Genomic DNA, 13435 nt, shown 5'->3' with positions numbered 1-13435 from the left:
TCTTCTGGCAAAAAACGCATCAAAACACGATGTGGTTTTGATGCGGTTTTGATGCGATCTTTTGCCAGAGATGAATATTTGGTGCAGAAATATGGTGTATAAAATTCAGCACAGAATCTGCATCTCTTGGCAAAATAAAATGCAGTTTTCTGCCAGGAGATGCAGGTCTGTGAACTCAGTTCACCTGATGTGAGGTCACTGAGTTCAATGAGATCACCTGAGGTCAGTTTACCTGCGGTCACAGGTGGGGTATCATGATAACCTCAAGCTGTGACTACACATAAACTGAGGGATGTCATTATTTAAAAAAAAACAATGTGAGATCCCCCCTAATGTTGATACCCAGCCATGATAAAGCTGACAGCTGGGGGCTATTATTTTCAGGCTCAGGAGATCCATAGTTATTGGGCCTACCCAGCATATAAATAGCAGCCGCCCAGGATTGTTGTGTCTATGAGATCTACTCCCATTACTATTCTGTAAGTGAAAAGAAATAAAACACAGAAAAAATCCTTTATTTGAAATAATACTTAAAAAAACACGCTCCTTCACCTTTTTATTAACCACAAAACCCCCCCATGTAATCCACACGAGGTCCCACGATGATGTCAGCTCTGCTACATACATATTGAAGTCACAACGTGCAGGCACAGAACATGTCCATGTGCTGTGGGCTTCAGGCAGAGAACAACTGAGCCACAGCGATGAGCAGTGACGTCACTCAGTTTGTGGTTTACAGCTGGAGGTTCCCAAAGTCCTCCACCTGTGACCACAGTTAATCTGACCTCAGGTGACTTCATTAAACTCTTGGAAGAAGGGGAGGAATAAATGAAAAGGGAAAATCGCTTGGTGCTGAAGGATGAACCACTGTGCTAATGTATACAATGAGTTGGATAAGTAGCTATCATAAGCACAATGGTTCCTTCACTGTGCTGTTTATTGGAGTTAAAAAGTCCTGACTTGAAAACTGCTAAAATAATACTAATCTGTTCTGCTCTGTGGAAAATCAGCAACTGAACATAATCTAAGTCAACACGATTTAATAAATGCATCCAAAGACAGCATACTGTACAGTACATACCCAGTTTTATAGCAAATGTTTCTTGCATATCAGGTACAACTGCAAACATATCAGTAAGCATCAAAAAAAATATCTCCATTGTTGTTGGAACTGTTATCAATTCATAATATCTCTACAAATGAAAAGAAAAGAATATAGGTTAGTTTACATCAGCATGATACCATGCATGCAGACTTAGGCTATGTGTCCACGTTGCTTTTTACCTGCTTTTTACCTGCTTTTTTGCTGCTTTTTCAACTGCAGCGTTTAATGCCAAAATAGATGTGTTCTGCTTTTCAAGCAAAGTCTATGGGAATTTGGGTTTCTTGTGCCCACTATGCAGTTCAAACTGCAGCCTTTTTGTGGCAGAACTTTGGACAAAAACTAAGCTTTGCAGTGCAAAACCCAAATGGCAAAAACAATTGACATGTCAATTGTTTTTGCCATTTGCGTTTTGAACTGCAAAGCAGAGTTTTTGCCCAAATTTCTGCCAGAAAAAGGCTGCAGTTTGAACTGCATAGTGGGCACAAGAAACCCAAATTCCCATAGACTTTGCTTGAAAAGCATAACACACCATTTTGGCATTAAACGCTGCAGTTGAAAAAGCAGCAAAAAAAGCAGGTAAAAAGCAACGTGGACACATAGCCTTATGTACACTGTGTGCACAATTATTAGACAGGTTAGTATTTTGACCATATCATCAATTTTATGCAGATTTTCCAACTCTAAACTGTATAAACTTGACTGCTTATTGGGTGAAGATCAGGTAATGTGTGTTTGTGTAATGAGGATGGTGCAGCCTAAGGATATCGACACCGTGTATCAAGGTGTGCAGAATTATTAGGCAGCTTATTTTCCTCACTTAGGATATGTGCGCACTGGAAAATGGAATTTTCTCAAGGAAATTCTGCAGGCTTCCAAAGATTACCGCACCCGCGGTAAAAAAAACGCGGCAAACCGCACCCGAAAACCGTATGCGGTTTGCCGCGGTTTGCTGCGGTTTTACCGTGGTATTGTTCGTGGTATTGCCGCGGTTTTGCCGCGTGCGGGTTGGTACATGTGCTTTATTGCATTCAATGCAATAAAGCACATTGAAGAAAAAAAAAAAAAGTCATTTCATTCTGAGATAGATAGATAGAGAAATAGACAGAAGAATAGATAGAAGAATAGATAGATAGAGGGATAGATAGAGTCCCTGTGAGCACACGCTGCATTTCTCCCGAGCGGTAATGTGAGTTCACATTACCGGCCGTGGGAAATGCCCTGGAGTTACCTCTGCTGTCTCGCTGCGAGGCTGCATTCAGCCTGTGTCTGTGTCACTCGCTTCTGGATGTCAGCATCGGAGGACGTGGATTACGCCGGTCCTGTGTGGATTACGTCGGAGCTTTGTTTCGGGGGGGTTAATAAACGGGTGAACGAGGCTTTTTTGTGTTTTATTTAAAATAAAGGATTTCTTGGTGTGTGTGTTTTTTCACTTTACTTACGGGTTGATCATGTCAGCTGACACTGCCATTATCAAGCCTGGAGTTAATGGCGGTGATCCGCCGCCATTAACTCCTTATTACCTGGATCGCCACCGCATCACGGCATCTAGAAGAGCCGGGGACACTCCGGTACTGCCGTATAATGCATGCGACAGTCCCGGGGCAGCTGCGGCTGATATTCTCGGCTGCGGAAGGTGGGAGGGAGGCGGGGGACATTAACCCTGCCCCTCGCCCTCCCCAGCCTGAGAATACCGGGCCGCCGCTGTGTGCTTACCCCGGCTGGACGGTAAATATACAGCGGAGCACACGTCTTTTTTTTTCTATATTTCCGTTTGCTTTCTATGTGTATTCTATATGTCTGTGTGTGAGTGCGATGTGTGTGTTCTATGTCTGTGTGTGATCTCTGTGTGTTTACTCTCTGCACGGCTTCCTCTTCCTGTCATAATGACATCACTCCCCTGCAAACCGCAGGCAGCGATGTACATTACCGCAGGTAAACCGCGAAATACCGGAGGGAATAACGCAGGAAAACGCAATGAACCGCACAGAATTTGCTGCCTGCGTTATTCCCTGCAGGATTTCACGATTACATTGCGGTCAATGGAGTGAAATCCCACAGCGACGTGCGGAAAAGAATTGACATGCAATTGTTTTTGCTGCGGGAATCCCACAGCAAAACATGCAGCTGTCAAAATCCGCCTAGTGCGCACAGGATTTTTTTTCCCATAGGTTTTGCTGGTGATTCACTGCAGAGATGTTATGAACATTTTCTGCAGCGAAACATGCAGCAAATCCGCAAAAAATCTGCGGCAAAATCCGGTAAGTGTGCACAGGGCCTTAAAATGTGGACAAAAAAGATTTAACTGACAACATCGTACAAAACACAGACTTTACAAAAAAACAGAGTTTGTATTCAGAGTTCAGGTGCTTTACGTATGAACACCACTCGTGTAAGCATAGCTGCACTCGGTTACGCACAGTGCTCAGCCCAGTGCAAGCCGCTTGCAGTGTTGGAATGGCTCCCAATGGGGGTAACAACAGAATGATCGGATATAGTGTGCATCAAAAAAAAAAAAAACTCTGAGACTGCCCAATTAGTGACCTCGGTTGGGATTCAGGTGAAGTCCAGGTCCCAAACCAAACCTTTATCTAAATTCTGGATGAAGCCGCTGAACTGGACGTTAACGGGTCCGCTCATCTCTAGTTGCAATCACAGAACCATCAAAAGTTTTATTGCAAATCGACAACAGAGTTGTAAATAAAATGTGCTGAAAAAAAACCTCCCATTATGTTCCAATGCTGTCATATTCCTGAACTGCAACCTCCCTGGAGTGCCCAGAAGCACAAGGTGTTCCATGCTCAGAGACCTGGCCGAATAAAGGTATGGTGAAACCAACCACCAGAGAGTAAAGGCCGCTTTACACGCTGCGATGTCGCTAGCGAGATCGCTAGCGTGTGTACCCGCCCCCGTCGGTTGTGCATCACGGACAAATCGCTGCCCGTTGCACACAAAATCGCTTGGACCCGTCCAACTTCTTACCTGTTTAGCGACATCACTGTGACCGGTGAACCACCTCCTTTCTAAGGGGGTGGTGCGTTCAGTGTCACAGCAACGTCACTAAGTGGCCGCCCAATTGAAGCGGAGGGGCGGAGATGAGCGGGACGAACATCCCGCCCAACTCCTTCCTTCCTCATTACGGGCGGCCGCAGGTAAGGTGAGGTTCCTCGTTCCTGCAGTGTCACACATAGCGATGTGTGCTGCCGCAGGAACGACAAACAACCTGCGTCCTGCAACAGTAATGATATTTGGGAATGGAGCACCATGTTAATGAGTATCGATAAGGTGAGTATCTTTGCTCGTTAGCGGTCGTTCGTACGTTTCACACGCAACAACGTCGCTAACGAGGCCGGATGTGCGTCACGAATTTCGTGACCCTAACGACATCGCGTTAGCGATGCCGGTGCGTGTAAAGCGGCCTTTAGACACAAATTGAAACGTCAAAACTGGGCTAAATATTATCTGAATACAGATTTTTCAAAGGTTTTATTGACTGATGAAATGAGAGTGACTCTTTATGGACCAGATTGATGGGCCCATGGCAGGATCAATAACGGGCACAGACCTCCACTTTGACTCAGTTACCAGCAAGGTGGGGGTGGGGTCCTGCTATGGGCTGGTATTATTAAGTATGAGCTAGTTTGACCTTTCCAGGATAAAAATGGACTCAAAATCACCTCTGAAACCTACTGCTAGTTTTTAGCAAACAGTTTCTCCAGCAGCAGTACAGGAAATAGTCTGCCATTTTCAGGAAAACCATGATTTTTATGCAACATTGAAGTCTTCATGTCATGTCTAAGGCCCCTTTCACACATCAGTTTTTTGCCATCAGTCACAATCCGTCGAATTTTGAAAAAATTGGATCCGGCGACTGATGCCGCTGGATCTGTTTTTTTTCATCGACTTGTATTAGTGACAGATTGCGATGGAAGGCCTCACATTTCATCCGTCGTTAAATGGATCTATCTAAAAATGTTTGTCCGTCGGACTGAGATGACGGCCAAAGTAACATTTTTGTGTACGTTGAAAAAACGGACAGCGACAGATCCGTTGCTGTCTGTCGTTTGGGAGCAGGATCCGTCATAATCCATCAAATGATGAAGTCTCGCGACGGATTCAGGTTTTTTTTAACTGAGCATGCTCCAATTTGTTATTTAGCAACTAGTCGGATCCGTCGAAAAACGGATCCGTCGCATCAGTTTAGCCACAATCTGCAACCGATCCGTCGAGAAAACGGATTGTGACTGATAGCAAAAAACTGATGTGTGAAAGGGGCCTTAAGTCCTTAAAGATGATAGAATAATGACATGGCCCCTTCCTCATCTGACCTAAACCCTATTGAAAACTTGTGGTCCCTTTTTAAATGGGAGATTTACGGTGAAGTAAAATAGTCACCTCTTTGAACGCTGTCTGGGAGTCTGTGGTTGGTTCTGCCCAAAAAGTTGATCGTCAACAGATTAAGAAACTGACAGACTTCATGGATGGAAAGGCTTATGAATGGTGATAGGCGAACCCGAATTGTAAAGTTCGGGGTCTGTACCGAACACATGGTGTTCGTGCACACGATCCCGAACACAAGCTTTCCTGGGAAGCTTGTGTTACAGTTCGCTGTCCAGAGGCAGTAAAAACAAGCACATTATTAAAAAATATTATGATTATATTTACAGGTCCCACAACGCGACCTGCAGACCCACTCAGCCGCTGTCTCCCGGCCGCTTCTGCTTCTGGGTCAGATCATTAACTTCAAGGTGAATTCACTGTACTGCTGTAACTCGGCAGTCTTCGACTGTTTTCGGCCATGGACTCTATTGAACTTTGACTGTCACTGTGCGAGTCTTGAATTGGTATCACCCGGCATGGCGCACAATCTCCTGACAGGAGAGGGCCGGCTGCATGTGTTTCCATGCAGCTGAGGCGCTCCTGTCAGGAGAGTGTGCACCATGTGGGGTGATGCAATGCGAGACTCGTACGAGTCATACCCAAGTGGAATCATATCCTTAGTATCAGCCTGCTTCTCGTTCTGTAGAGACATTTGTCTGTACAGAGTGATGAAGCAGAGCTGACATTGCTCTCCCTGCTTCTCGCTCTGTAGAGACACTTGTCTGTACAGAGTGATGAAGCAGAGCTGACATTGCTCTCTCTGCTTGTGACGTTGTATAAATGCTTGTCTGTAAAGATCGATGAAGCAGAGTTGACATTGCTCTACCTGTGGACTACGTTGGACTAAGGATTTTTTTTATAATAAAAATGGAGTCTCAATTATTTTTGTTTTATTTTTAATAAAAAAAATGTTTCTATGTGTGTCACGAACCGGGGTACGGGGGCTCCTCATTTGCCTTCTGGACCAGTTCCTCCCCGTACCCGAAGCCGATCGGTCCGGTCTTCTGAGCCACGGATGCTGACCAGGACTTTTTGGTATTCTGACACCAAGTGTCAAAAAGAGCCTACTGAGCATGTGCGGGATTCCTATGGGTGTTTTGCCACTATCTGAGCATGTCAGTGATGTGGCACATTCCTATTGGCCACAGTGGCATCATCGGTGATGTGGTACATTCCCATTGGCCGCTGTGACATCAACAGTGATGTGGCACATCCCCATTGGCCGCCATGATATCACCGGTGATGTGGCTCATTCCTATTGGCCGGTGACGTTATCAGTGATGTGGCACGTTCTTATTGGCCACCGTGACATCATCAGTGATGTGTAGGGCTCTCATTGGCCAAAGGGGCGGGCTACACGTGGTTCCTCCATCTTGTGGGCGGTACAGAGGTGATGAATAGCCCTGACACCCACATGGAGGTGCGCACTCGTCTTTGTGCATACTGCTGTACACATCTTAGATAGGGTTAGGCGGTGAAGTCCCACTGGACTGATTGAGGGTCAGGAGGCAGGTTAGGGTGAGACGTTGCGGTCATATCCATTGACCGAGTTAGGGTCAGTAGCTGGTGAAGCTAGGCTCTAGTGATATCGGGCTTGGGCGGCTTTGGGACTGGTGGCCAACCGGCTGTACCATATAGCAAGCCGATATAGGAGCAGTACCCTGTACACTCACCACTGCATATACTCTGAGCCCTGCTAGCAGGATACGGCTAGTGTTCTACTTGTCCACTCCTATACATACCATGTATGCTACATATATATTACCTTCTCTGAAGGAACAGAAGTGTAATGCGCCATATAGACTCTGTGAGTTAACAGAGTCCTGTTTATTTACTATAATATTATTTCCTTATCTGACTCTGTCCTTTAATAGAGTTCAGTATACATACTGCAGTATCGTGTGGCTTAGAACACGGTTACTGCATACACAGGTCCTCTGTGACGAGACAGAGTCTCGTTACATCTGTTGGTACCTCTGTGTGACCTGTAACATAGAGTACCTTAGTTACCGGGTTACTGTTGGATTTCAGTAGGGCCTTGTGCCACCAGCTGCAGTTCTGCCATCACTGCACGGTGGACCCTGACCACTGGTAGTAGTATATCTTCATCTATTCCTATACCAGGAGGTCCCCCCGTAACAATGTGTTGTGTTTTTTTTTACTGTTTACTAGAAATTCATGGTGGCCATGTCTAATTTGGCATGACACCATGAATTTCAGGCTTAGTACCAGCTGAGAATACAAAGCTAGTATTAACTCCTTTATTACCCAGCGTGCCACCGCCATCAGGGCTGCTGGACTAGCCTGGTAAAGCACCTGGAAATGGTGCTAAGAAACAATGCGCCATTTCCAGGGGAAGCTGCGGGCTGCGGTTTTTAGTGTGGGGACCCAGAACGCTTGGGCCTTACCACGCTGAGAATCCCAGCCCCCAGCTGCCTGCTTTTACTTGACTGGCGATCAAAATACGTCAGGAGCCCACACTTTTTTTTACTTATTTTTTTAAATAGTTAAAAAAAACAATTAATGGGCTTCCTGTATTTTGATTGCCAGCCAAGGTGCAGCCAAGCAGATAGGGGTGGCAGCCCGTAGCTGTTCGCTTTATACGTGCTGAAAATCAAAAACACTGTGGAGCGCTACGTCATTTTTTAAAATTATTTATTTTTACACTACTATTTTGTGTAAGGGACCCAACAGCGAAACACAGAAAAGGCGTGTGTGATTGGCTGTTGGAGTAACCTTGAATCTGCCCAAACATTCTAGATGTGAGAATCTATGGGCTGGTTTCAGGTTACTCCAGCATCCAATCACAGATGCCGACTCTGTGACAGCGTCTGTGATTGTCTGTTATTTTAACAGTAAAATAAAACAACAAAACAGAGAAAAAAATTTTTTTTATTAGATATAAAACATAAGACACTTAGGACTCCATCTTTCTTACACAAAAAAAAACCTCCGACGTAGTCCAAAGGTGGGCGAACCTCTTCAGCTCTGCTACATCTGTGCGACAAGACAAACATGGGTCTGCTCACACAGACTCAGCTGAGAGCTGTCAGAGACTTCATCCGAGTGCATAGCTGAGGCCAGTCAGCTGTGCCCCCGGGTAACCTCCACTGACTACAGGACCTTCCATGACGTCATAGCCATGTGACCAGTCTGAAACCCACGAGGTAATAAAACATTCACGCCAGACTGGTCACATGGCTATGATGTCATGGAAGGTCCTGTACTCAGTGGTGGTTACCCAGCGGCACAGCAATGATCGGACCCGGAAGCAGAAGCGTCCGGGAGACAGAGTCTTCAGGACATGTCGTGGGACCAATAAGTATAATGACAATGTTTATTATTAACTATACAGTATTCTTTATTTTACAGCCCCCCCCCTGCCCCATCCCATAACTGTAAAGTCCAAATTCGGGGTTCGGACGCAAGTTCACGTTATCTCCGACCCTGAACACAAACTTTACATAATGATCGTGCAAGGCTCCTAATCCTGAACATCAGGGGGGTTCGCCCATCACTACTTATGGCTGCTATTGAAAAGAAGGGGGCCATATTGGTCACTGATATATATTTTATATATTTCAGAAATTTATTTTTCTTGTGTTTGACGGTTTGGGCATAATCCTAAAGTCCCAAAGTAGCACCTCTGACCAGGCTGATTACAACACTGTGACATTTATATGGGTAATATATATTTTAATTGATTAGAAAAAAATTACATATGGGACTATGTATGCATATGCATAGATATTTACAAAATGACAGAAAATGTTATGCAATTTATTAGGCCTAATCTATACTCTGTATTCTTATCTGTAAATTATTTATAGCGTGTCATGACTTTGGGATCACGCACCAACCGTTGAATACAACACTTGATCTTAAAAGTAAAAAAAAGGTTTTTGTATTTTAACAATTTTTGCAATAAAATAATGATTTTAATAAGCTATACAGACTCAATGTTCTCCTATTTGATTAATGTCATATGAGTCACTATAATAATACCATCAAAATGCTAATCTGGCATCTGTTTACTGAGAAATATATTTTTGTACATTTTGAGTTGCTTGGTTAATATTCTCACTTGAAAAAGTTAGATATGTTTAGCTTAGAAAAAAGACGTCTCAGAGGAGATCTCATTTATATGTATAAATACATGTGTGGTCAATATAAAGGACTGGCACATGACTTATTTCTTCCAAAGACAATACTAAGGACCAGGGGGCATTCCCTGCGAGTGGAAGAAAAGCTAAATAGGAAAGGGTTCTTTACAGTTAGAGCAGTCAGACTGTGGAATGCCCTACCACAAGCGGTAGTAATGGCAGATACTATAACAGCTTTTAAAAAAGGGCTGGATGATTTCCTCAGTACACAAAACATTGTTGGTTATAAATGACTTAGTGACCAAATGTAGAACTGGTGGAGGAAGGTTGAACTAGATGAACCTAGGTCTTTTTTCAACCTTAGTAACTATGTAACTATGTAACAGATGAAAATAAACAACAGAAAATGGGAAAACTTACGTTTTCTATTTAATTGCATAATAATCCTGCTGAGTAATAGTTCAGGTTACAGGTTTATTAACCCTAGAATGCGCAACCATAGAAATCAACCATAGAAAACAAGTAACCTAGCAGGCCTGCGAGGCCCCAGGTATGCTTGCGTTCTAGGGTTAATCTTTTAAAGTGACCGACAGCTCGGTATTTCAATAATAAAATTACTCATCCAAAATACAAATTGCTTAACAAATCTACAGACAGTTTGATGTCTATCCTTTTTGTTTGTGTTATTGTTGCATTCCGGTTGCTGTACCATATTTATGAATTATTTTAAGATTTTAATAAAGCATAGATAGTTTAAAAATAAATTTTATATATATATGTGTAGATATATATATATGTACCTTTATATGATAAGAACTTGTACTCACCAAAACAATTGGTATGCAAAAACTGTCACAAGTATTTAACAAGTACAAAGAAAATGTCTGTAGTGTATTCTTGCTTTTCGAAGAGGGCGCTGTGAACGCATTGTTATGAGATATATGATAATCCTTACAGTCCAGTGCCAATCTAAATAGACAGGAATCAAAGGATTTAATGTTTTATAGAGTGCCATGATAAGTTTTATACTTCAGGTATATACTTTGGAATGACAAATTACTCCTACTCAAATTAATTGAGTGGCATCATAAATAGACAAAGTGATCACACTCATCAAAAATTCATTATGTGGTAGTGGCAGAAAATCTTTATTATGCTTAACATAGAAAAAAATGACCGAAGTAAAAAATAAGACTAAATGTTTGGTCAGACTAAGGGTGCACTGCGTGACTTTACTCATTTTGAACAGTCATTCTGTGCTGACAGAATCTCTAACTATTTTCACATCAATTTTTTTTATTAGTATTATTACTACTAGTGACCATTCCTCTATGTTCATGCAAGCCTGCCAGGGACCTTCTAGTGGAAGCATATGTGATATATTGTGCTGTATTTATGTACTGTGTGTGCCCTCCTCATGCAGATGTCAATGAACATCAGTTCAATGTAAGGTCTAGCCATGGCCTTCTTGATCGGAGCTTGACAGCTTCATATATTTTTATGAAGTTATCACTCTCTGGTCGGGAGAGTCACAGATTTTTATGAGGCGGTCATGCTCTAGTCGGGAAAGTCATAGATTTCTATGAGGATGTCACACTGTGGTCAGGAGAGTAACAGATATCTATGATGTTGTCACGCTCTGGACAAGAGAGTCACATATATCTATGATGCTGTCACGCTCTGGTCAGGAGAGTTGTGGATTTCTATGAGGTTGTCACGATCTGGTCAGGAGAGTCACATATCTATGATGCTGTCATGCACTGGTCGGGTGAGTCACAGATTTCTATGAGGCTCTAAAGCTCTGGTCGGGTGAGTCACAGATTTCTATGAGGCTCTAAAGCTCTGGTCAGGAGAGTCGTGGATTTCTATGAGGTTATCATAATCTGGTAAGGAGAGTCACAGATATCTATTATGCTGTCACGCTCTGGTCCGGAGAGTCACAGATTTCTATGAGACTGTCACACTCTGGTCAGTAGAGTTGTGGATTTCTATGAGGTTGTCACGATCTGGTCAGGAGAGTCACAGATATCTATGATGCTGTCACGCTCTGGTTGGGAGAGTCGTGTATTTCAATGAGGTTGTTTCGCTCTGGTCAGGAGAGTCGCAGATTTCTATGAGACCGTCACGCTCTGTTTGGGAAAGTCACAGATTTCTATAAAGTTGTCAGTCACGCTCTGGTCTGGAGAGTCACGCATTTCCATTAGGCCGTCACGCTCTGTGCAGTGTGGTCTGAGATCGTACCTATGTCCATGACCGTCTAAATGAGCTCTTGGGTATGTTTTTAGTATTGAGACTTTATCGCACATGAGTCTTTGATGCCTCACTAAGTATCTTGGTATGGATTCAACTTTTTAACTATCTTTGCAGATTTGTCTGTTGAACACATTTTGCATTTTACCTGCACCGTTTATCCCCCTTCCCAGCAAAGCCTGGTTCCACCTTCTTAACTTTAGAATACTTCAACATTTTCCAGTGATTCTGAGAATGTTTTGTTGAGACACATTGTACTTTATGTTAGTGCTAAAATTAAGTTATGATTTTGTATAATTATGAAAATATCTGAAATTTGACAAATTTAGAAAAATTCAAAATATTTGAACTTATTTTTATGACCTTAAATACTAATACCACTAAAAATATATAATATATCACATTTACTGTCTGTCTACTTTACAAAATCATTTTTGTAAAGACTTTTTTTTTGCTATGTTCCCACAATTTTTTTTTTTGTTTTTGATGTTGCAGATTTCCTTCAGCATTTCTACACCTCTTATGATGTACGGTACTTGTATTTTTTACATGTGGTTTTATTGCGTTTGTGACTCAGCAATTTTTGTCTCTTTTTAGTATGTCATGTTTTAAATAATTTGTTTTGTTTTTTTATTATTTCTGGTGTTTAGATTTGAAAAAAAAATTATGCGCAAATTTGATGCGTTTTTACTACGTTTCCGCAGCAAAAATGCATTAAGAGCGAATATGCATATTTTATCTGTATTTTCCACAGCTAATCAAAAATTCACCAAAAACTCATCAGGAGACCAAAGCCTTATTAGGCTATGTTTACACATAGGTTTTTTACTGCATTTTTACTGCATGTTTTTTTTTCATTGGTTTTATGCAAAGCCATGTTAATAAAACAATGCTTTTACAGTACCTGCAAAGCATGTGAGATTCCAAAAATATCATGCACACACAAAACAGTTCCTTTTTTGCCTGATTCAATTAGCAACCTTCTTGGTTTTTGCTGTGTTTTTGAAAGAAGCAGCATGCCAATTTTTTCAGCGCTATTGCCTTGTTTTTGCAGCATTTTTTCCCCCATACAAAGCAATGAGGAAATGCAAAAACACTGTAAAAATGCAGCAGAAAAACCGCACCAAAACCACAGGTTATTTCCTACCAAGAGATGAAGTTTTGCTACAGTTTTACTGCAAAAAATGCAGCAAAAACGCCCTGTATGAACATAGCCTAAAAGGCAGAGAGGTATTTATATAAAAAAAAATTGTTGCTGCATTCTAGCTTAAGTATTTCACCTGCAGGCATTGTGAAAACCCTCTAATACGTTAGTAAGAAATTGTCCTTGACGGGAGATACTTTTGTTCTCATCCTTCTTATGTTGGTTTCTCTAGAGATAAGCACATTTATATATCTGATCAGTATGTAAATACAATATATATATATATTTAGTTCTAATAAGAATGCATTTGTGAAATAATCAAAAAAGTGAAGAATGTTATAAATATCACCAAAAAATCAAGACATTAATGCTTCTATTCACACCCGGGCGATTTTCCGTTTAGTTTTTTTTTCGCTTCCCTTCTTCTGAGAGCCGTAACTGTTTTATTATTTTGTT

At 42.0% G+C, this 13435-nt stretch overlaps 1 protein-coding gene across 1 annotated transcript in view; it reads right to left on the bottom strand.

Annotated features, from left to right (window-relative positions):
• Positions 1-13435, bottom strand: part of MEI1 (meiotic double-stranded break formation protein 1) — a 902984-nt gene that overhangs the window by 356778 nt on the left and 532771 nt on the right. Inside the window, exons 13-15 of the mRNA XM_075321882.1 lie at positions 13116-13207; positions 10413-10554; positions 1082-1193 (exon numbers count right to left, since the gene is read on the bottom strand). Coding sequence (XP_075177997.1) covers positions 1082-1193; positions 10413-10554; positions 13116-13207 — 346 coding nt within the window. The remainder of the gene's footprint in view (positions 1-1081; positions 1194-10412; positions 10555-13115; positions 13208-13435) is intronic.

This window comes from Anomaloglossus baeobatrachus, chromosome 8, assembly GCF_048569485.1.
Source record: "Anomaloglossus baeobatrachus isolate aAnoBae1 chromosome 8, aAnoBae1.hap1, whole genome shotgun sequence".
NCBI lineage: Eukaryota > Metazoa > Chordata > Amphibia > Anura > Aromobatidae > Anomaloglossus > Anomaloglossus baeobatrachus.
Note: the sequence above shows the minus strand (reverse complement) of the source record. Positions and strands in the feature narration are given on the sequence as shown.